The sequence below is a fragment of the Cricetulus griseus genome, chromosome 4 (genome assembly GCF_003668045.3).
Source record: "Cricetulus griseus strain 17A/GY chromosome 4, alternate assembly CriGri-PICRH-1.0, whole genome shotgun sequence".
Taxonomy (NCBI): Eukaryota; Metazoa; Chordata; class Mammalia; order Rodentia; family Cricetidae; genus Cricetulus; species Cricetulus griseus.
In genome coordinates this window covers 93629497-93652267 of record NC_048597.1, presented here as the reverse complement: position 1 = coordinate 93652267, position 22771 = coordinate 93629497, and the positions used below count along the sequence as shown (strand labels likewise).

At 47.5% G+C, this 22771-nt stretch overlaps 1 protein-coding gene and 1 long non-coding RNA gene across 4 annotated transcripts in view; one reads left to right on the top strand and one right to left on the bottom strand.

Annotated features, from left to right (window-relative positions):
- Positions 1-8632: 8632 nt before the first annotated feature.
- Positions 8633-22771, top strand: part of Ssh1 (slingshot protein phosphatase 1) — a 54771-nt gene continuing 40632 nt past the window's right edge. Inside the window, exons 1-2 of one of the 3 annotated variants that reach the window (XM_027415970.2) lie at positions 8633-8776; positions 13171-13211. In XM_027415970.2, the coding sequence (XP_027271771.1) occupies positions 8708-8776; positions 13171-13211 (110 nt within the window). In that variant the 5' untranslated portion in view covers positions 8633-8707. Of the gene's footprint in view, positions 8777-13170; positions 13212-22771 lie in introns of those variants that run through there. The other 2 variants (XM_027415969.2, XM_035443238.1) reach the window with 2 other exon arrangements.
- Positions 11246-12940, bottom strand: LOC107980165. Its single transcript, XR_003485356.2, has 3 exons — positions 12784-12940; positions 11623-11691; positions 11246-11551 (listed from the first exon to the last, which is right to left on the bottom strand). It is a non-coding gene; the product is annotated as an uncharacterized LOC107980165 (long non-coding RNA).

The window sequence follows — 22771 nt, the reverse complement described above, 5'->3', positions numbered from 1 at the left end:
ATCTGATAGTTTTTGTCTGTGTGTCTTGGGTTTGTTTTTGTCTTATTTGTGACTTTGATGATAGGACCGACCATAACTAACCCCCCTCAGTCTGACTTTTGACCACTGGACGGACGTTAAGGACCATAGTTAGTCAGTTAAAGTTACGACACCCCCTTTCGCTGAGTCACATGGCACCACACTAGGTAACTTTATTTTCCAGTCTTTGTTTCTGTATGGTTTCTGTACAAGAATTATTTAGGGCAGAGGTTCAGATGACAGCTTCTGCAGTCTGTAGGAGCGGGACCTGGTAGGATCAAGTTGCTTGCTCCATCTGTAAGGGGACCCAAGCAGGTCTCCCAATCTGTAGGACAGGGACTTACTGGGAGCAAGTTGTCTGGTCCATCTGTAAGAGGACCCAAGCAGGTCTCCCAATCTGTAGGACAGGGACTTGCTGGGAGCAAGTCATCTGAAATTCCGAATAGGACCCTGGTCTGTGTTACTGTACTGTCTGTCCACGTTTCACATTTGTGTTGTGTGTTTGTTAAGCATCTCTTTCTGTCCCTACTGCCCACACACGTGGTATGCATGGGTCAGGGGTCTTTTCTTGTTGCCCTGAGCACGTGGCTCGGGGCAGGAGTTCTGCCATGTGTCACGGATTAGAATGTGTTGTGTTGGAGTCCCCTGAGACTGCTTCTCTGAACTTGAACTGCTGCTGTGGCCCTTACAGCTGAGCCTGGCCGACATAGGTGAGTCTTTCCTATCCCCACCTGCTGGTCTGTGAGGCATGCAAAGTGGGGTTGTCTCTGCCCCAACTGCTGTCCTGCCATGAGTCCTGGCTTGCCTCGGGAGTTTCCCTGCTCTGAGGGAACATTGCTGCAAGGCTGCCATCTGCCTAGCTGCCTGGCCTTCTTTGTGCTCCACGCACGTGGTATGCAGGGGGACTGCAGGGATCTTTTTCCCACTCCTGCTTTGGCCGAGGGTCTGGGATTACTAGCAGCAACCTCCCAGATCTCTTCCCTGAGCACATGGAGCTCAGGCAGGTGAACCATCTATCCTGATCTGGATGTTCTAAAAAAAAAAATCGTCCTTAAAGTTATTAAAAAAAAAAAAAAAACCTTAAGAAGGACTTTGATAAGAGTATATGTTGACCAAGAAATGAGAGAAAATGTAGGAGACTAAAGTAATAGAGAGAGAAAGGAAGAAAGAAATTTGTCTAAGAATGTCTATAGGAAGTTATAGAGGGTTAAAGCAAGTCGTAGAAGGTCAGAGAAAAGTTGTCAAAGGTCAGAGAAAAGGTTGTTATAAGTCAGAGAAAAGTGTAACTGTAAACTGTTATGGTTTCTCATGTCTACAAATAGTAAATTTTAAAATTGGTAATATAAGTTAAAATTTTAACCATATCAAGTTAATTCAGTTTTAAAAGTTTTGTTTATTTCTCAAGTAAATTATGTATACTTGTTTTAAAATGTTCTATTGCCTGGCATAACCTAAGTTTTGTTACATGGCTAACTGGTAGCCATTTTGCTGAAGTTGAAAAAAGATACTTAAATTGCCATCTTGACTAAAGATGATTGCATGGAAATTAGAGGTACTATCTTAGAAACAAGTTTTTCAATTAAGATTTAAAATGTTAAAACTTCTATATATTATAGAAAGACTTTTAAGGGAATTTAAATTTCTTTTTAAAACCAGTTTTTTTTTTTAAAAAAAACATTGACTTTCTATTTCTTTATTTATTTATTATGTATACAACATTCTGCTTCCATGTATATCTGCACACCAGAAGAGGGCACCAGATCTCATAATGGATGGCTGTGAGCCACCGTGTGGTTGCTGGGAATTGAACTCAGGACCTCTGGAAGAGCAGTCAGTGCTCTTAACCTCTGAGCCATCTCTCCAGCCCTTAAAACCAGTTTTTTAAATGTTTGTTTTTATTAATGTTTGTACTTAAAGAGCTTCAATTTAGAATTATTTTTAAGCAACGCCTGACAATGTAAAGTACCTGTTTTATAAAAGATGCTAATCTATTATAAGATGTTACAGTTTATGTTTTCAGAAGTTAAGTTTAGGGCATTGGTGGCACACACCTTTAAGTTTAGGGCATTGGTGGCACATGCCTTTAATCCCAGCACTCAGGAGGCAGAGGCAGATGGATCTTTGTGAGTTCAAGGCCAGCCTGGTCACAGATCGAATTCCATGACAGGCTCCAAAGTCACAGAAAAACTCTGTCTCAGAAAGAAATGAAGTTTAAGCAAACAGCTAAAATATGTACATGTAGCTACTGTTTAAGGAATATAAGGTAGCTCTATGCAGTTTTAAGTTCAGCTGTGCTAAGTTTCAAACATTTTAGTAAGTTAAAACCAGTTACAGTCAGACTGAAAATTAATTACAGAAGTAAGACATTACCTAGCCACCTGTGTGCTTAATGTGTGCTTAAGGAAAGTAACTAAAATAGACAAACAGACCTCTAATGTTTCAGAGACCTGCAGAGTATGTCATTTAAATTGTTATTTTAAAAGTTTATAATATCAGACAGACTGCCAGATCCTGACAGTGACCCAAAGTCTCCAAAGAAGATTATGAGGCACCCCAGTTCCTGCACCTGGATGATGGTGACGCTCATCAGTGATTGAGATGCTCAGATGTGATACTTGTTGCCTGTCACGACCTGGCCGAGACTGTGGACAAAGCTGCTGGACACTGGAAAATTGATTGTACCCCCTTTGCCTAGACAAAACAAGGTCAGTCTTTTCCATGTCCCTCTTCCACAGAGAGGAAAAAAAAACCTCTTACCTTATAGGCCTGGCAAAGATTGCTGTTCTTTGAGACATCTGCCTCCAGCGGTAATGGAGAAACTTGGGTGTGGCTAACTGTATATGGTCTGGCTTCTAACTGGCTTCTGTTACTTTTTAGTAGATTCAAATAAAATATACCCTTCTCAGATCTCTGAAATATTAATGGTTGTCAGCTTGACAGTATCAGGCAGTCAGATCCACTATAGACTAGTCAGTATGTTAGCTGATAAAGAAATGACTATCTACTGTTCAGGTACAAGTTCAAGGTTTTTAGGTTTATTTTGGTTGTCATCTAAATATAAACTTAAAGGGCTTTTCATCAGGCCAAAGGCACCTCTGTCCAATCCATACCTGGCTCTCTGGACAGAAGAAAAATGGACATGCTTCTAGCCCATATCTGTCGTATTGCTAGGACTCAAAGTTATAAATATGTTCCTGCTGTTTGAACAGATACCCAGATATCTGCTTTTTCTGCACTGTGGGCTTCAGTAAATAAGTTTTAACTTCTGTTCCTAGTTTAAACATGTCTTAAACAGGTTTCTGCTTCTGGCAGACATCTGAGTATCAGTTGCTGACTACAGGCTGTTCTAAGTAGACTTCGAGCCCTGGACTTGCTGTGGATATGAACCAGTTCAGCTGATAAAGACATCCCCTGTCTCTGCAACAGAATCTGCCAATCAGAAGCTCCTGATGGATTCCCCATTGCCTAAATTCCTTTTTTGCTTTTGACTAGCATTTCAACCTTCTGGGGTCCCTAACTTCGTCCCAAAGTCAGCAGGAAGTAGCTTGGGAAAGAATTCACCACCCATTTTCCCTGGTTAAAATGCTAAATCAGAAGGGACTCCCTTGCATGGGGATGCCAATATCTCTCACTCCCTGATGGGGGCGCTAGAGAGACAGCAATTCCATGATTGGAATTTCCAAAAAAGAAAATGGGGGAATGAAGGGACCAGCTCCCCATTTCGGCAGCCACGACAGTAACACGTGCTTGCCATAACCTTGCCTGGGTCACTTAGAGGTCAGATGCCTGCCTTGTGGCAAGGAACCAATCAGAAGTTAGCTGGTGGTGCTATGCTTTATGGCTCTGGATGTGCTTTACAGACAAGCGCACAGCAATGATGCACAGAGCATAACAACCACCCTGGGAGAGCCTATGGGCCATAACAACCAGTTGACCAATCAACACAGGGCAAACCCTCCAAGCCTGGAGGCACACCAATCCTGAGCCTGTGCATACCCCTAGACTTTCCCCTTAGAATGCTGCCCTATAAAGATCTGTACACAGCAGCTTCGAACTGTCTTTGCTAGCCATCCGCCATGGGTGGGTGAAAGACCCGAGCAAACATGGGGTTAGCTCGTTTAAAAAACAAAACAAAACAATAAAGCCTCATGCAGTTTGCAGCAAGTTCTCGAATCCACCTGGTGATTGGGGTGACCTCGGTTGTTGCCTGGGACCCCGGATACCTGAGTTTTCCGGGGGTCTTACAGAGTTAACTCCATCCTCTCCCGTTTACCTTGCTCTTATAGGCAGCATCCCTTTTTCTCTGTGAGGTGGCATGCTTCCAGTAGTTCAAACATTGAACACACTGTATGCTGACTGAAAGGTGAGGTGTTCTGGGGACTGAGACACAGACCTTTTTCTAACAGAGACAGGTTTCTCTGTGTAGCTTTGTAGCCTGTCCTGGAACTCAATCTGTAGCCCAGGCTGACCTCAAACTCACAGAGATTCATCTGCCTCTGCCTCCTGAGTGCTGGGCATGGGCCACCAATGCCCGGTGGATATGGATATTTTTTATGGGCTGTGATTCAGCCTTCTAGGGCTGTATTAACTTGGAACTTCATTCCTGAGCAAGGAGTTAAAGGAAAAGTTACAAACCATTTGCTCCTAAAATGTAAAACTATCAGTAGAGTTCATACCTTCCCCTTCCTAAACTGTCCTGAGGGAATAGGGCCATTGTTTGAATTCTGAGGCAGAGCCACAGGGCTTCACCCCTTCCTGGTTCTGTGACCTTTACTGAGAAGCTTAACCACTCTAAGTAGTTACTTCCTCATTCGTGAAATGAGATTCACAGCACTGTGACATGAGCTGGTATCTCCTGCTAGACCCAACTGAAGTTTCCTCAACTTCAGTCCCAACACTTGGGAGGCAGGCAGATGTCTGTGAGTTTGAGGCCAGCCTGGTCTACAAAGTGAGTTCTAAGACAGTCAGGGCTTCACAGTGTGACCCTGTCGCAAAAATACAGAACAAAACAAAGAACCAGAACGCACATAGGGCAGGCTGCAAACACTACTGCACCTAGATCTAGCCAAGGGGCAGGAAAGGCTTCCTGGAGGAAGTGACGGGGTAGGAAGAGTTGGGGCTTGTGGTGATGGTGAAATTACCTGTTGCCAAACTGCAATCTAACACATGTACCAAGCAATGCTTCATATTAACACCTAGGTGAGTGAGAGCTGAGCACTTAGTAACATTGTGTGGGGTTACATGCATATGCAAGTATGTTTATATATATGTGGGGATATGCACATGGGCAGGTATGTTTGCACATATGTGGAGACCAGAAGTCGTAATGTCTTCCTCCATCACTTGTCACCTTGTTTTCTGAGAAAGGGTCTGTTACAGAATTCTGCTAGGCTAATGAACTCCCTGGATTCTTTTGTCTACTCCCTCAACCATGAGTCTGGGGTTACAGACGCATGTTCCTACACCCAGTTTTTATGTGAGTGCTGGGATCCAAACCCAGGTCCTCATGCTTGCACAGTAGGCACGGTACAAACTGACCTATCTCCCTAGCCCCCAGCACTGCTTTTAGTAGTTATGAAACTTGCCAGGCATGGTGGCTCATGCTTGTAAACCTGGCACTTAGGTAGAAGAGGCAGGAAGATCATGATTTCAAGGCTAGGCTGGGTCATTTAGTGAAACTTTGCTGTAGTCAAACATGATTAAATAAGTTCTAATTAAAAAAATAATAATACAGAAAGGAAATCTGCAGGATGCAAGGAGCCTCCAGAGTTCCTACTCCAGCTGACTGGTGCCCTCCAGGTTTCTTGGAAGTTGCTTGGACAGAGTCATGAAGAGTGCTGGGAAAAAGCTGTTCTTTCACCTCCTCCCACATGCTGTGCCCATGCTGGAAGGGTTTAGGAGAATCAAACATTTAGAGTTCTTCTCCCTGAAGCCTCTCCCACTCCTGGGGCTTCTTTCAGACTTTTCCTCAATAAATCTATGTTCAAGCTGGGCGTTGGTGGCACATGCCTTTAATCCCAGCACTCGGGAGGCAGAGGCAGGAGGATCTCTGTGAGTTCAAGGCCAGCCTGGTCTCCAGAGTGAGTGCCAGGATAGGCTCCAAAGCTACACAGAGAAACCCTGTCTTGAAAAACCAATAAATAAATAAATAAATAAATAAATCTATGTTCATTCAAAAAACAAAAGATGTAAGCTTTAAGAAAACTTATTTTATTTTATGTGTTCTGTTTGCATGCATCTCTGCATCCCATGTGAATATCTGGTGCCTGAGGAGGCTAGAAGAGGGCATCATATCGTTGGAACTGGAGTTACAGATGGTTATGGGGAGCCAGGAAATCGAACCCAGGTCCTATTCAAGAGAAGTTAGTGCTCTTAACCACTGAGTCATTTCTTCAGCCCCAAGACTAAAACTTTTAACTGAAGACAGAATCAAATCAATAATGTGCTTTGCTGAGCACACAGGAGCCTGGGCTGGAAGAAAAAAAAAAATCACAAACTTGGTGTTGATCTTGTCTTTTTATGTTTTGTTGTTTCGTTCCTTGTATATTTATGTATTAATGTTGCTATCCTAGAAAGCCATCTCAGGGCTGGAGAGATGGCTCGGCCGTTAGGAGTGCTTGCTGTTCTTGCCAAGGACCAGAGCTGGGCAGCTGGCAACTGCCTGTAACTCTAGCTCCAGAGGATGTGTTGCCCTCTTCTGGACAGGTGCATACGCACACACCCTCACATAGACTCATACATACGTACAAATGAAAAAACCAACAAATCACAATGGTAATTGTCACTGAATTTGTGAGGATATGTCCCTAAGTATTTAGTGCCCTCCCCAGCCCAATTCCAGCCTCCTCCCTGAGACCTTTCTTAGGGACATTTCAGGCTGAATGCCTGAGGTATAGGATAAATACAGATGTAATGGCAGCACCAATGCAGGTTGGTGCTGAGGCTGGGGGCTGGGGGCAGGGCTGTCTTGCTGTGGAAAGGATACTGTCTGGGGGCAGGGAAGGATCTTCGGAGGTGATGTCTAACTGTGGGACGGGAACCTTTTAGCTGAAGGAGGAAGTGAGAAGGGGTGGGGCAGGACTTGAGAGGGGTTCTGTGGTAGAATGAAGTACCAATAACAGGGCAACAGGAAATGGATTTTAGTCCCATAGACAGGAAGGGTGTAGGGACCCGTGGCAATGGTGTAGCCAGAGGTAAAACCAAGAGCATTAGAACTGGCCCTGGTTAGGGACTGGGGAGACACGAAAAAATTCTAGATTCACCTTTTTGTTAGGGTTTCTGTTGTTGTGGTGAAAAACCATGACCATGAGCAACTTGGGGAGGAAAGGGTTTATTTGGCTTACACTTTCATATCATAATGAAAAGTCAGGACAGGAACTCAAACAGGAACCTGGAGGCAGGAGCTGATGCATAGGCCATGGAGGGTGCTGCTTACTGGCTTGCTCAGCCTGCTTTCTTTTTTTCTTTCTTTCTTTCTTTCTTTCTTTCTTTCTTTCTTTCTTTCTTTCTTTCTTTCTCTTTCCTTTTTAAGACAGGGTTTCTCTATGTAGCTTTGTAGACAGGCTGACCTAGAACAAACAGAGATCCACCTGCCTCCCAGTGCTGGGATTAAAGGCATGCACCACCACTGCCGGCAATAAAAAATTCAGAAGACAATCCTTTTCAAGGTCCAGGACTGTTAATACCCCCAGGACCTGGTAGAGTCAGAGAGGAGCCAGATGGCTTTCTGGATTTCCACTTGGGCACTGAGGAGGAAGGTGGAGCCATTAAACCCCAGGTGGAGGAGTGGATTGGAGATTTATGACCAGCAAGGCCTGGACACCACACAGAAGTCCAGGGTATGGGTGGGGGCTGTATGAAAGAGAAGTTACTACCAAGTCGCCCAGTACCACCTTGCTGGGGTCCCTCCACCTCATGGCTCGGCAGGTCCACTGGCGACCTTTCCAAAACCAATGCAATGTGCCCACTCCCCCCTCTTGCCCTCCCTGCACAGGCCTCTGGTCGGCCCAGTTTCCTGCCCGATGGCTTCTCTTTCCCTGTCAGTTAATCCCACTCACTGATCCTGCCTTCCAGCAAGCACTACTCCATAGGGAAGCCTTTCCTCACACCCCACCCCCACCCCCGGGCTCGCTGGGTTTCTAGACACCAGAAGGAATTCATAGATTAGTTCCGGTGGTGCTGGGGCTGGAAGTCAGAATCTGGAGCCGACTGGGCACCCTGCTACTGGACTACAGGTCAACCCCAAGCAAAATAACTCTGCAAGCGGATTTCACAGTCCCAGAGGGCACGCCTACTTGGCTTCTGGATACTCGAGGTCCCGCACTTAATGGGAGCGGAATAACTTTCCTGAGCGAACAAACGAGTGCGTTTTTACAAAGCCTCTCCTCTGCAGGCCTCCCGGGCCTCAGTTTCCCCACGCTGTGGGCGAGCCAAGCCTGGAACACCTGGCCCAGGAAGAACTGCCGCAACCACCGCGGGGGCGCGCACGAGTGGACGTGACCGCGCTTCAGGGCCCGCCCCAGGCAGGCCACCGGCGCATGCGCATCACGGCCTGCGCGCTGCGGGGGCCCGGAGGACGCGGGGGCGGGAGCGGACGCGGGAGGGAGGGGGAGGGAGGTAGAGAGGAGGGGCGGGCCCGGCGCGGCTGCCGGGCCGGCTGCTGGAGGCCCCGGGCCGGGCCCGCGCCGCGATGGCCTTGGTGACCCTGCAGCGCTCTCCCACGCCCAGCGCCGCTTCGTCCTCCGCCAGCAATAGCGAGGTGAGCCCGGCCGCGCCCTCCCGCAAGGTGTGAAGCGGCGGCACGTCCGCCCTTTGGGTGCGGGCGTCCCCACGTCCCGGTGACTGAGCATGCGCGGGGTCGGGGTCCGCGGGGGATGCTGCCAGCGCGCCAGGCACCGGGAAAGCCTCTGGCAAGCTCTGGGTTCGCGGTCCCAGGGTGTACTCGGGGCCTGGGCTCCATGCTGTTGAGAGCCGGGGTAGATGGGGACCGGCGCGTCCCGGTCCCCAGGACGGCCTGCTCTTCTAGGCTGCGCTGTTCCAGCCGGTCTCACCCCCTCCCACCCCACCCCACCCCTGATGAACCTAAGGCCTTCGAATAAACCCCTGAAGACCCAGCCTGCTGCAGGGGACGCCCCGCAGTGCTTGGAGCAGCCCTGCAGGCCCAGGAAGTTGCCAGCTGGATTCTGGGCCCTGTTCCCTGGGTTGTGTGTGCCTGCATGAGACACTGGCTCAACAACCTTGTATCCCATAGTGTTGCGTTTTGGTCTGGTCTTGCCGGGACTGGCAGGCACATTTGCTGAATGGCTGTGAGCTTAAGCCTCCAGGGTCTCTTCTGTCTGAGGCTCTTTCATGAGTTTTATCTCCAGGCAGACGGTTCTGGTTGCCTCTTCTTTTGCACTCACACAATTAGGCAGAGCAACTGAGAAGTTGGATTGTAGTAGAAACTCTCTTCCCACACAGCTCGGTTCACCCACGTCAGTTTACAAAGTTCTTTTTATCCCCTTTATCTCATGCTCTTCTACAAAACTACAGGCTCTTAGGGAAGAGTGTGGCTTCAGGGAGGGACTAGATTTCTCTTCCTTCCTTCCTCCCTCCCTCCCTCTTTTCTTCCGTCTCACCATGTAGCTCTGGTTGGCCTAGTACTGTATAGATAAAGCTGGACTCTCAGACTTGGGATTGGCCTCCTACCTCTGCAGCCTAGGTGCTGGCATTTTAGAAGTGCCCTCCGCACCTGGCTTTTAGCCTGGATTTCTGACCAACTTCCATATTGTTTTAGGTAATTTAACACCTGATCACTTCCTGTTCCTACCTCAGACACATTTTTAGGTTTTAAAACTTTTTTTTTTTCTTAGTTGAGATGCAACTCACAGTCTGTGAATTTACCTTTGGGGAAGTATGTAATTAGTAGACACAAGACCATGCCCCATCACCCAAGTCCAGAAGCTTTTCTACCGCCCGCCCTCAGTCACCACCTGTAGAAGTCTTTGCCCCACCCCCACTCCAGGTGGCCCCTCATCTGCTGTCTCTACATTTGTCTATTCGATGTATTTCATATAACCAGAAACATACAGTATTGCCCTTGTCTGTCATCTCGTTCTTAGTACAGTGGTCTCAGGGTTTATCCAGGTTGTGTCATGTCAGTGAATAATCCATTACATGAAGGTAAAGGTTTTCAGGACATTCATGAGGACATTTTTCTCCTTTTATTATTTTTCAGTGCTAAGTGTTGAGCCAGGGCCCTGTGTGTTCCAGCTACTGTACTACATCCCCAGACCACATTTTTTTTCCAAAAAAAAAATGTTTTAAATTATGTGTGTGTGTGTGTCTGTCTTTATGGATATGTGCACATGAGTAGAGGTGCCCTGAGAGACCAGAAGAGAACGTTGGATCCTGTGGAGCTAGGGGTACAGGGGTTTGTAAGCCGAAGGATGTGGCTGCTGCTGGCCGTCTGATTTTAGGTCCTCTGGAAGAGCAGCACACGTGCTTTTAACTGCTGGGCTGTTTGAAGCCCTGTCCTCGCTGACATATTAAATTATCATATAAGATCTTTTTGTTTTGTTTTGTTTTTGAGACAAAGTTTCTCTGTATGTCCCTGGCTGTCCTAGAACTTGCTCTGTAGACCAACTCACAGAGATCCACCTGCCTCTGCCTTCCAAGTGCTGGGATTAAAGGTTTGCGCCACCACTGCCTGACTTTATAAGACAACTTTTAAAACCAAGTCCCAGTGACCAATTAACAGAATAAAACTCAGCAAAGGGCTGGGAAATGGCAAATGCTGAATGCATAAGGAAGGGGCCTATGCCCAGGGCACACATATCCCAGGTGTGTGAGAGGTGGAGACACAAATCCCCAGAACAAGCTACAAGGCCAGACTAGTGGGATTAAGAATGGGTTCATTGAGAAGACCCTGACTCAATATGGAAGATACCATCACAGTCTCCAGCATCCACACACAATACTCATACATGTACACACACATACATGTGCACACATACATGAACACATACCATTCACACACACACACACACACACACACACACACACACACACCAAAAAAAAAAAAAAAACACACACCCACAAGCACTCGGGAGGCAGAGGCAGGCAGATCTCTGTGAGTTCGAGACCAGCTGGTCTACAAGAGCTAGTTCCAGGACAGCCTCCAAAGCCACAGGAAAAAAAAATCTCGAAAAAAAAAAAAAAAAAAAAGCCCACAAACTAAAACAAACTCTAAAATCCCAGACATCATTCTTTTGGTACATTGACAGCATTTGTCTCCAGTAATTGTGTGGGCTGGGATGTCCCTGGGTTGCCTTCCAGATGTGCTGAGGCCGGAAGCAAGGCAGAGAGGAGGTAGCAGTTGCACCTTGAGTTGGGAGACTCAAGGCACTGGCTGTGCCTCTTGCCTGCCCTTCCTCCACTTGGCTTCCTCTCCCAGTCTGCTCGTCTGAGAGGCCTGGATTACTTCTTAAGCATGAAGGTCTTCGCTGTCTCTCCTCTGGCATTCCTGACCTTATGTCACCTTTCAGTGGAAAACCTGAGAGGGTGACCGAGAAATAAATGACTGTGATGCCCGTACCTCACCCCCCCTCCATCGTCACCACTTACCAAAATGCCACTTCTTTTATGAGTCAGGAACACGGTAGTTTCCTGACACAGCAAGGCTATCCGCTAAGCCTGGGAAACCAAGACAAATCACAGCAATCCTGTACTCTGATTTTGTTCACCACCCCACCTCCGCTTTTCTTTCTTTCTGGGTCTTTAATTATCACATGCTTGTCGTTTCCCTGTAACCTTCTCTGAACTCCTTTGTGAGAACAAGGGGAGCCAAAAAATCAATATACCAGCCTTCCTGGAGTGTTAGTAACATTGTTTTTGACAAATGTGCAAGACCTCACCCCGCACCCCTCAAGCATAGGCAGGTCTCCACACTGGGCAGGGACAAGGTTTCTCAGCCTCGATGACAATCAGGGCCAGAGACAAGGTTTCTCAGCCTCGAAGACAATCAGGGCCAGAGCCTTCTCAATTAGCAGCATCCCATGTTCTACCCACTGAATGCCAGTAGCGCCCGGCCCAAAAAACAGCCCAGGGGCCCTTGGTGACCAAATGCTCATGTGTTGATTGCTACTAGTTTGCTTCCCTCTGGTCCTGTGGTGTGGAGCCTTCCCTACTTTCTTCTTTCTCAGAGCCCAGGAGCAAATGTAGTCCATTTCTAGTGTGTGTATCTATAAAAGTGTACACAGAATCTTTATCTAAGGCGGATGCTGGAGCCTTATGGTATGCTCGTTCTTGGTTGAAGTTGCTTCCTCTTGCTGTATATCCCTTGCTGCCCAGTTCCCTCCCTACCTTTGCTCTGAACTCATTTCCCTGTTGCCCTTGATCTCTGGCTGCATCATCCCCAGTCAGCCTTGAGTCAATCCTGGCCATCACACAGTTCCCAGGTTCTCTTCCACTCAATGGGTGCTTTAAGAACGCAAGTGGTCCCCCCATCCCCCACCCCCATGCAGCCTTGTGCTTTCTTCTCATGTTATGTGTTCTCCTGAAAAGAAAAGGGCAAAAAATAGTGATAGGGGTTAAAAGTATACCTTTAGGATTCAATGCCTGGCTACCTTGTGTGGAATGGCTCTTTTTGGACAGGCCTGCTTCCTAGGTTGCCTGAGCTGCTCTCAAGTTCCCAGCTCAAGCAGTTTCCCCTGCCCCAGCCTGTAGAGTAGTTAGGATGACAGGTGTGTGACCCCGCTTTGGAATGGGTTTTTAAGATGGACTTACCAGTAGTGCCTGGCTGGACGGAGAAATAGATCTCCTTAAAACATTGCCATTTCCCTTAAAAGCAAAACTAAAATAAGGCTCAGAGCCAGTGTGTCGAGGAGAGTCCAGGGCTAAAAGAATGTGTTGGGCAACACTGTCTCATAGGGGTTCAGCTGGAAGGCAGCTAATGATAGACTAGCAAGAATAGGGTAAACATTCGAAAACCTGAAAACGTTGGGGATGACTCAGAGGAACAACACATCAGGTTGGCAAGGAGAGGGCCGGGGTGTGTCAAACACGCCAAGCCTCCTTCCTGGATGTCTTTATCTTTTCCCGGCACCCGGGGGAGCCTGCTGTCAGGGCTGATAGTTGGGGCTGTGGAGTTACATTCTCTTTCTCTCTCTGCAGTTGGAGGCTGGCAGCGATGAGGAACGGAAGTTGAACCTCAGGTGAGCCCACTTGTGTTTGTTCTTAGGTCTCACTAGCAGGTAAGTGGCAGTGTTAACTGCGCTTGCAAAATCTGATGTGTTCCTTGTGAGAAAAGTGTCTTAATGGAAGCCAGGATGGTGCTGCGTGTTTGTAATCTCAACACTTGGGAGGGAAGTGGATTTCTGAGTTTCAGGCCAGCCAAGGCTACTTGTTGAGATAGTACTGTATGAGTTACTGGTTTGTGGTGCACACCTGCAATCCAGCAGTTGATGAAGGTAGGTTTGCAGGCCAACTTGGGCTGTGTAGTGAGAAAGAAGAGAAAGAGAGAGAGAGAAGAAATATTATATATGTTGAGTTGGATGTGGTAGCATATACCTGTAATCTCAGTGAGACAGGACTGTGAGTTGGGAACCAGCTTGGACTACATAGTAAGACCCTTCTCTTTAAAAAAATAAAGAGCCCTTGCCTATTGTGCACAAGGCCTTGGGTCCATCCACAGCACCACAGTAAATGAAAAAGTTCAGTAAAAGTCATACATGTTTTAGCTACTCACTGCTTTAGGTGGGAGAAAGGGCTAATGGTCAAACTTAGGACTTCAAGCATGCTAAGCAAATATTCTACCGCTAAACGATACTCCCAGGTCTCTGACTGCCCTAACATATCATTTGGAAAGGGAGGCAAATAACTCTTTTTTTCTGTGCCCTGCTTAATTTTCTCATGCATACATGAGAGAGGGAGAGAGAGAGAGAGAGAGAGAGAGAGAGAGAGAGAGAGAGAGAGAGAGAGAGAGAGACATCTTGGAGCAATCAGTTTTCTCCTCCCATATGGGTTCCAAGGCTCGGCAACAAGCACCTTTGCTCTGCCCTGCCCTATCTTCGGCCCCTGATACATTTTCTTCCAGGAGTTCCTGTTTGTGTTTAATAATCACTGCACGATGGCCTCTGTTTTGCATGCTGCTTTTGACAGCCTGCTACTTTTGAAGGCAAAGCATCTCTTCTTGGAAATGGATACTCAGCTTGCACTGCCAGTCGGTTCATGTGAGATGGACTTGCTGTGTGAGACTGTGACCAGCCTGTAGCTGTGCTCACTTAAAATGTTCTTAAGACTGGAGACAGCTCAGTGGTTAAGAGCACTGGCTGCTCTTGCAGAGGACCTGAGTTCGATTCTCAGGACTAACAGGATGACTCACAACCACTTGTAACTCCAGTTCCGGGGATCTGACTCCCTCTCTGTACTCAGGCACCAGGCAGGCATGGATGCTTAGGGATATATGCAGGCAAAATTCCCAGACATGTGAAATAATAATACATTTTTAAAAATTCCCTGAAGATGTAGTCATCAGTTACTGTATTCACTCGGGGACACCAAAGTCATCTTGGCTCCTCTTTGCCCATCTGAACCAATCACTGAATATAAATACGTAAATGCAGCAAACAAACTTTCAGGTTTTTTTTCATAAACGTTTATTAATTTAAAGATTTATTTTATGTGTATGAGCGTTTTGTCTGTATACACCACATTCATGCCTATGAATGGTTGTGAGCCACCAGGTGGGTGCTGGGACCTGAACCCTCGCTCATCAGCAGGGACAACAGGTGCTCTTAATCACTGACCCAGCCCCTCAGGGATAGTTTTTACATGGAAAGTTGTTTTCTTGTGGGTGGATCAAGACCAGTACTTGTAAAGGAAGGGTCTGAAACAGGTCCAGTTTTCAGTGCTATGCTCAGTTCTGTTCAGTAGTGTGCTCTGGTAGTCTTCTGCTTAAACCCTTGCAGAGGTGCTAGAAACACATCTGGTCTCTCTTTGGACTTCATGCGTTTGAGTGAAGGGAAGGAAGTCTTCCACTTTCATGAGGGCCATATTGTTGGTGGAGATAACATGAGTGGGAAGCCCTGTCTTGCAGAAATCAAAGTGGTAGCTGTAGCAGTTGCCAGATCCCTGTCTGTCACGTGTAGGACAAATTGGCTGTTCCACTCTTGGTTTTAGGTAGCTTGCAGCCCCAGATTAAGGTTCCAAGGTTGCAGACTCTGACTCCTGGGGGCAGTAATGGGCTGCCTTTTGCTACATAGTGTCTGTGTGGAGGAGGAGGGCCTGTGGAATCTGGATATTGGGTGCAGGCCCGGAACTGGGAGGAGAGCTTGATGAGGATGGTGGGGCCCCCAGAGCCTCTGCAGCTTCCGGTGCCTTTCTCCTGCAACCCTTCCCTTGGGTCAGAATTCCTTCTACCCTCCACCCATCCCTTCCTCTCTGGGCATTGAGCCAGAGAGAGCATTGAGCTTGCTTTGTCTTTAATTGCCCTTAATTAGCGGAATGCATAGTGTTTGAAGATGTTTGTAGCCAAGAACTTAGAAAGAGCCGTGATAAGAAACTGTGTCCATGTCGTTTCTTACTAATACAAGGGAAAGCTGCCTGGTTTGGAGCTTTGGGGGGCCTGACATAGGATGGGAGTTGGTGTCTTAGTACACTGACATCTCTGTATTCCAGGTGACAAATACGAAGCTCAAGTTTTTGTGCTTGAAATACAAAGTGAAGTGTCCATGGCATGGCAGTGCAAGCCTGTCACCCCCAGCTCTCTAGAGGCTGAAGCAAGAGGATCTCTGGGGCCCATAGAGTTTAAGGGCAGCCAGGGTTACATCACAAGACCCTGCTTAAAAACAAAGACACACATGCATGCACGCACACACGAAGAGAAGGCACTAGAGCCCAGGGGCCCTCTGGCTCTCCAGATGAGTCAGTTCTTTTGGATCCACAAGTGAGGGAACTGACTGAAGGACATATGGCAGTTCTAGAACCAGAACCCAGAACTCCCCTTGACTTCATGGCCAGTAGCTCCTGGGATGTCAAGTGTAGGCAGAGCTGGGTTCTTTTCACAATAGGATTCCAGAGCCATAGGAGAGCCCCAACTGGAGTGGGGTCCTGGGTTCTCATAGTGGGAGGGGTTGCTGGCTAGCTTACTTGTCTTTAGTCTTCCTTTTGGTTTTCTTGACTCACCTTGATGGTTTACTCCCCTTCTCAGGCAAAGGACACCTTCCTGCTTTCTAACAAGGAAGTTCTGTGTCCAGGTTTGTCCTTTGACACCTGTTCTTTCACGGACATTGCTCATTTGCATTTCAGGTCTCCTCTCTCTAGTCTCCTAGAAAAACAAAACAAACGTGGAATGGTGGACTGGCCAGGTGGTTTTGTTTGAGGCAGAAGAGTGAGAGATTTCTCTTTGCTTTGGACTGGTCCAGAATGGTGCACAGCCATTGTTCAGTTTCTAAGGTAGAAGGAAGTCTGCTGGTTGGATAGGAGTGCTCCTTACTCTCTTCTCTGTCTTTGATTACAAGTTGGACCTCTGTAGCCTTGGGTTCTGCATACTGGTGTCAACAGCGGTGGATGTAAGGTTTTGATGTTACATTGTTGCTGCATCTAGGCTTAAGGTCTTGGCAGGGTGTAGATTTTTTTTTTTTTTAAATTGTCATTCATTCACTAGGCAATACAATGTATCCACTGTTCACCCTTATTTACATTGTAGTACAGATTACCACAAAATGTGCCCAAGTCCTGTGAGAGATTAGATTGGCTCATCTATTTGCAGCACACTGCCGAATCCCATTCAGTCTTCTGGATCTCTCTAACTCCTTCCCTTGTCTCTTGGGATCCCAGGGCCACCTGTCAATGCACCCCCATGAATCACCCCCATGGTCCTTCCTGCTTCTCTCACCCAATCCCCCACATCACTGTGTTCTGCCTTTCCTTCTCTCATACTGCCCACATACCACTTTTTTGGATCCTATAGGACAGCTCCTACTCCCTGACCCGGTCCCCTAAGCCATGTCATTTTCAGTAGGCTACATTTCCCACTGCTTGTTGAAAAGTGTTCTCATCTCCTCGCTTGTGATTTCTCTGATAACAGAGGGAGCAGGTAGCCTTCCTCTTGTCTCTCTGTGGTGGAGGCTCCTTGTGTTGCAGCTCTGTGTGATTTTTGTCACATCTCTTGCTGCCAGTGTACTTATTACTGATATGACGAGTTCTCTTCCCACATTTGGTGTTTACATAGTTGAAGGGGATGAAGATCGGACTTTGTAGTTGGGTATAAACATGAGAGGTAGCTGGCTGTGGGTGGGGAGTTATGGAGCCCTGAGTCAGATAAGTCTGTGTGTGGATCCCGGCCCTGCTACTGTACCAAGATTTTTATCCTGAGAGGTCCTGGCCTTTGCCTCCGTGGGGCTAATCTGTGGATGGGAAAACAGCCCCCTTTGTGTGGGATCAGATGTGTGCTTGTTGGTTATGTGTGACCTTCATGTCTTTCTTGGGTGTGGCGTCCATGAAGTATTGGCTGCTGGCATAGGAGAATGAGTGGGCCTGTATGTGTCCCAGCCTCAGAAGGTCACCAAGTGTTCCCTGGCCAGGAGCAGCCTGCCACCTATACCTGGCTACACTACCATGGGATACTGGGGCATCAGGCATATAACTCTGACAGTCTCTCTTAAGATCTTTGGAAAGTGATCAGGTATTGAGATGAAGGAGATGGATACTGAGTGATGCCCCCCACCCCGTAGTGGCCCCCTGGCCTTCTGTATATGCACCTGGCTGCTGGCCTCTTCTGGAAGCAGCGTGGTTAAGACCATGGGTGTCAGTTGACCATGTGACCCTGCTGGCAGTGTCTCCTGGCTCCCTCGACATCCTGGGAAGCCCTCAGGCTGGCATGAGGTACGGTGGTTGTGTGCCAGGTGGGACACTGGAGAGGTAACACAGCTGTGTCATCCCCAGAGTGTGGATCAGAAGTGGGCTCTCTTCTTTAATCTGATGTTTCTGAGTCAGGGCCACAAACATGTCCATTTTCTTTTGTTCTTGTCACCTGCCCTGTGGATGTCTGCGTCAAGGCAGCAAGCTTGGCTATCTGGGTTCTTTTTGGTTTTAGAGGTAAGCCATAAATACCCTTACTCCTCTATCTGTCCTTGTCCTACACTCCTTCACCTTGTGGTCTTGACTTTGGGTCCCCTAGGGGATTCTCTCTTTAAAGCTGCTGGGGGTGTGGCTGTTCTGTGTCCCTGCCCTACTCTGCAGACGTTTCTGCTGCTTGTCATTTGAAAACACTGCCTGTGGCCTGCCCATGCTTCAGTCTCCCTCTGCTTTGTTCAGGGGTTTATTTCAGAGGGTTTTTGAGCCTCTGTTGACACTCTACCAGGTGAAGTCCTCTGAGGTGTGGAACACCCACTGTGTGCCCATGAGGGAGATGATATGGCAGGAGTATCAGTCACTGTATCAGTCACCTGCTACTGACTAATAGGTTGCTAGAAACTTAACAGCTGAAGCCATGTACATTTGTTGCTCAGTGGTAGCTGTTTATAGTTGTGTGAGAAATCAGCCCTGCCCAGCAGGCCAGAGATACTTGAAGGATTCTTCTGACTGGCTGTAGCCTCACTGCTTGGTGTGCCATGGGTGGCCTGTGGAGTCTTACAGGTCAGACATTCCTGTCTTATGAACTGTGATCTTGAACTACACAGGAAATAACAGATTCTTCTAACATTTCCCTCTGCAGTTTGGTGACAGAGGCACCTGTTGGTCAGTCTCTGCACATCTGTTTCCCAGTCTGCACTTGTGGGTCCCAGTCTGCACCTCTGTCCCAGTCTCAGTTCACCTGTGTCCCAGTCTGCACTTGTGGCTCAGTCTCTACACCTTTGTCTCAGTCTGCAGCTGTGGCTCAGTCTCTGTGCACCTGTGGCTCAGTCTCTGTACACCTGTGTTTCAGTCTGCACCTGTGGCTCAGTCTCTGTACATCTGTGTTTCAGTCTGCACTTGTGGCTCAGTCTCTGTACACCTGTGTTTCAGTCTGCACCTGTGGCTCAGTCTCTGTACACCTGTGTTTCACTTTGCACCTGTGACTCAGTCTCTGCACACATGTGTCCCAGTCTGCACCTGTGGCTCAGACTCTGTACACCTGTGTCCCAGTCTGCTTAGGATCCTCTTGTTAACAAACACCTCCTGAGCACCTGCTTTGTGCCAAGCATTGTCTGGAAGCTGGGATTACAGCCATGGGCAAGACAGATCTGCCTTGTGAAGTGTCAGGAGACAAGACTATGAGGAAGGTAAACGAGTAATGATGTGTTACGATCGCTAAGGCACAGCAGGATGGGGACACTTAGGTCACACTCTGTCCTGCTGCTTCTTTATGTCCAGTATCTCATTTCATTTATGCAAAAGTCTTGTAAGAAGGGCCCCATTCTGAGTTCTACCTAAAGGAAGCATTGTGAGGTAGCCCTCTCCTCATGGGGTAACCAGGGCAAACCATGCAGAAATAATAATCCTGTGTTTACTGGGAGCCTGTGTGTGGGCAGTGGGCTTAAAGCAGCATTTGTTCTCGTTGTGTTTTTCTGATAGCACATGCACCCGTTACTTCCTTACCAATGAGACAAAATACTTGAAGTAACACAGTGGGGGAAGGGTTGACTTTACCTCAGTTTGGAGGCATACAGTCTCACCATGGTGGAGAAGGCATAGCTGTGTGGTGGTAGGAGCATGGGGCAGCCTGCTTACATTGCAGTAGATTAGGAATATTGAACCAGAATTGCCGCCTGTCTGTAGCCCTTAAACCCTGTCCCTAGGGCCCCAGTGGGCCTCTTGTCTGAAAGCCTTCCAAAGCAGTGCTGAGACCAAGTGTCAAACTCATGAGCCTGTAAGGCATCTCACCTATTTCAAACCTCAGCATCACACAGGCCATTTCTTACTGTGGGAAACTGCTGTGGTGAAGCTGTGTGGAGGTCAGAGCCAGGTTCTGAAAGTGACTTCATGCCCAGAGGCCTGCACGGTGCCCTCACTGCAGACCAGCCAGTCTGTATTCAGCCTCTGTCTTCTGTGCCCTTGCACACTGTACTTGGGGAGGCTAGAGGAGAACTTTTGGGAGTCTTCTCTGATCTCTGGGGACCTAACTTGGGACATCATGCTTGACAGTGGGCACCTTTACCCCCTGAGCTAGCTTTCTTGACAGCCCAGAAGATTTTATTTTAAATTCAAAATTTGTTTTCAGTGTTTATTAAACATTTTCCATTTAGAGCACCACCCTATAGTGGAGACAAATGAGGACAGAGGTGAAGAGTTAAATTGATTCTGCCATGGCTTAATTAAATTCACTGCTGCAGTTAAAGTGAATTATATTTAGGTGGGTTTCATTAAACTTTTGGAACCCAATCCTTAGACTTTAAAAAGAATACCAGGGGGCTGGTCTTATTCCCCCTCCACTCCATTCCAGTGGTGCCTGTACAGGTGCCTGTTTTCACATATGAGAATCTCAGTTGTCATCCTCCAGCCAGGCTGTGAAGCCAAATGGCGGTATGTTGCCTTTGGTCTCAGTGCTTGGGTTGTGGAGGCAGGAGGATTGAGAGTTCCAGGTCAGTTTGAGCTACATAAATAGTGTCTTACAAACTAGAGAAATGTGCTGAGACAGTTTAGCAGATAAAGACACTGGGAATTTAATCCCTGGAACCCACATGGTGAATGGAAAGGACCAGCTCCATAGCTTGTCATAGGTTGTGCTCTAAGCTCTGCATGCATGCTTTGACAATCATGTACAGTGGACATCACCCCCCCCCCCACACACACACACACACGCACACGAATGCAATAAATATAGTTAAGTACTCAGAAAGAGAGTAGTGAGAAAGTACCAAAAAGTGTAGGCTTTTATGAAGGACATGTCTGCCATGCAGCCTCAGGCCTGTCACTTCACCTATAAGACAACATTAGGTTCTAGCTCCTAAAGTCACTGGTCACCAGCCTTATGGTGTGAGGTGACCATGATAACTATTCCATGAGGGAACTGTATGCCACCCTCTGTATGTGCCTGTATTGAGTGTCTAATCATCCCCTGGGTTTGTAACATGTTCAGGAGTTCGATTCCCTCTGTGAACGAGGTCAGACATTTTTAGTGTATAGGTAGGTCAGGGTCTTGGTTCAATTCAGAAGGATCTGTTTTGACCACTGAGGATGCTGGGTTCCCATCAAAAGGTCCTTGGCTGTCCCTCAGCTGGAACCAGAGCCATCAGCATAGCATGAGCTGTTAGGAAGGACTTGAATCTTAGAGCTCATCTGTGGTGTATATATGGTCCTGTGGCAGCCTGGGTGCCAGCAGCTCTGTGATGATGGGATGGTCCGGTCAGCGCCCCAGGCTTGAGAAAGGAAGCAGCCAGGATAAACGAAGGTAGGAAAGAAGCCATTCTCCAGGTGAGTGGGATGTCTGTGAGCCAGTCACAGGCTCCCGCTCCTGGACTGGTCATTGTGAGAAAGCTCCCACAGGGGGCAGGTGTGGTGACTGCTCTGGCTCTCCTGGCTCAGTGCCATAGAAGCAAAGTTGGCAGCAGACAGGCGGTTTTGTCCCACTCCTTTAACTTAATGTGTGTGACTGTGACCTTGAGCCAGCCACCTGTCATCACCTCACTGAGAAAAAAAAATCATTATCCCCAGCTCTTGTGAGGTTTAGGGAGGGGCCTGTCCTGGTGTGGTATTGTGTTGCCTGGTGTAAAAGAGCAGTTATTATTGTCATCTGAGGTGTTGTCAAGAGCCTCCCCTGCTACTCTCCAGCTAAATTCCAGGTGATTTCCCCAGGGAAGAACCAGAACAGCCAGTGGGAACCTGTGAAGGGAACCCCAGTGCTTGGGCAGTTCCTCCCAAGTTATGCCAACTCTCACACTACCTTTCTGATCTTGGAAACAGCATCCTGGTGAACCTTTGTTTTGATAGACTTTCTTCACTTTCTTTTCTGGACTAGCTATTTAATTTTTAAAAATTTTTTTATGATATTTATTTATTGCCTGTATATGTGTGCATGCACATGTGACCACAAGGCACAACTTGCATGAAACAGTCAGAGGACAACTTGAAGGAGTTCTTGTCTACCATGTAGGTCCTAGGGGTTGAACTTGAGTCTTTGGGCTTAGCTGGAGTCACCTTTACCCCTTTGAACCATCTTTCTAGCCCTTAAATGGCTACTTTTGGAGCTATTTTTAAAAGACTATTTTAAGAAGTAGTTTCAAAGAAAGTTAAGAGATGCATTAGATGTGAATTGACTCTGGCTGTTTGTGCTGGGGATGCTCTGTGACCACAGGACTCACTCCCAGGCGTGGGCTGACCATGAGTTCTCTGGGCAAGTTTCCTAAAACCTGGACCTTGCACAAATGTCTACAGTGCTCCCGTGGTCATGGGCTGTGGTGAGCAGAGCTGGTAGCCACCTTGTGTTGGTCTGCTGCTAATAGAAACTTGGCATTTAGCCACTGGCTGTGGTTCAGTTGCTTGTGCAGCAACATGGTGTAGCTCAGTGGTAAGGCACTTGTCTAACATATATACAAGGCCTTCAATTCCAAGTACTGGGGTAGAAAAACTTTCCCAAGGAGCCCACTCCCAGGAATGGTGAAAGCCATCCTGTATGGAACAACATTCCACATGGAACAGGAAAAGAGTGAAGCTACCTAGTGATGGGAGTGCACTTTATTTGGGTATCTGCTTAGTTGTCAGTGAGTGTGGGTTTAGTCACTGAGTGATGGGGATAGCATGCTGAATAAAAATGGTCTCACCCCCTCCCCAGGGATGGCTGAGGCCCATGTCA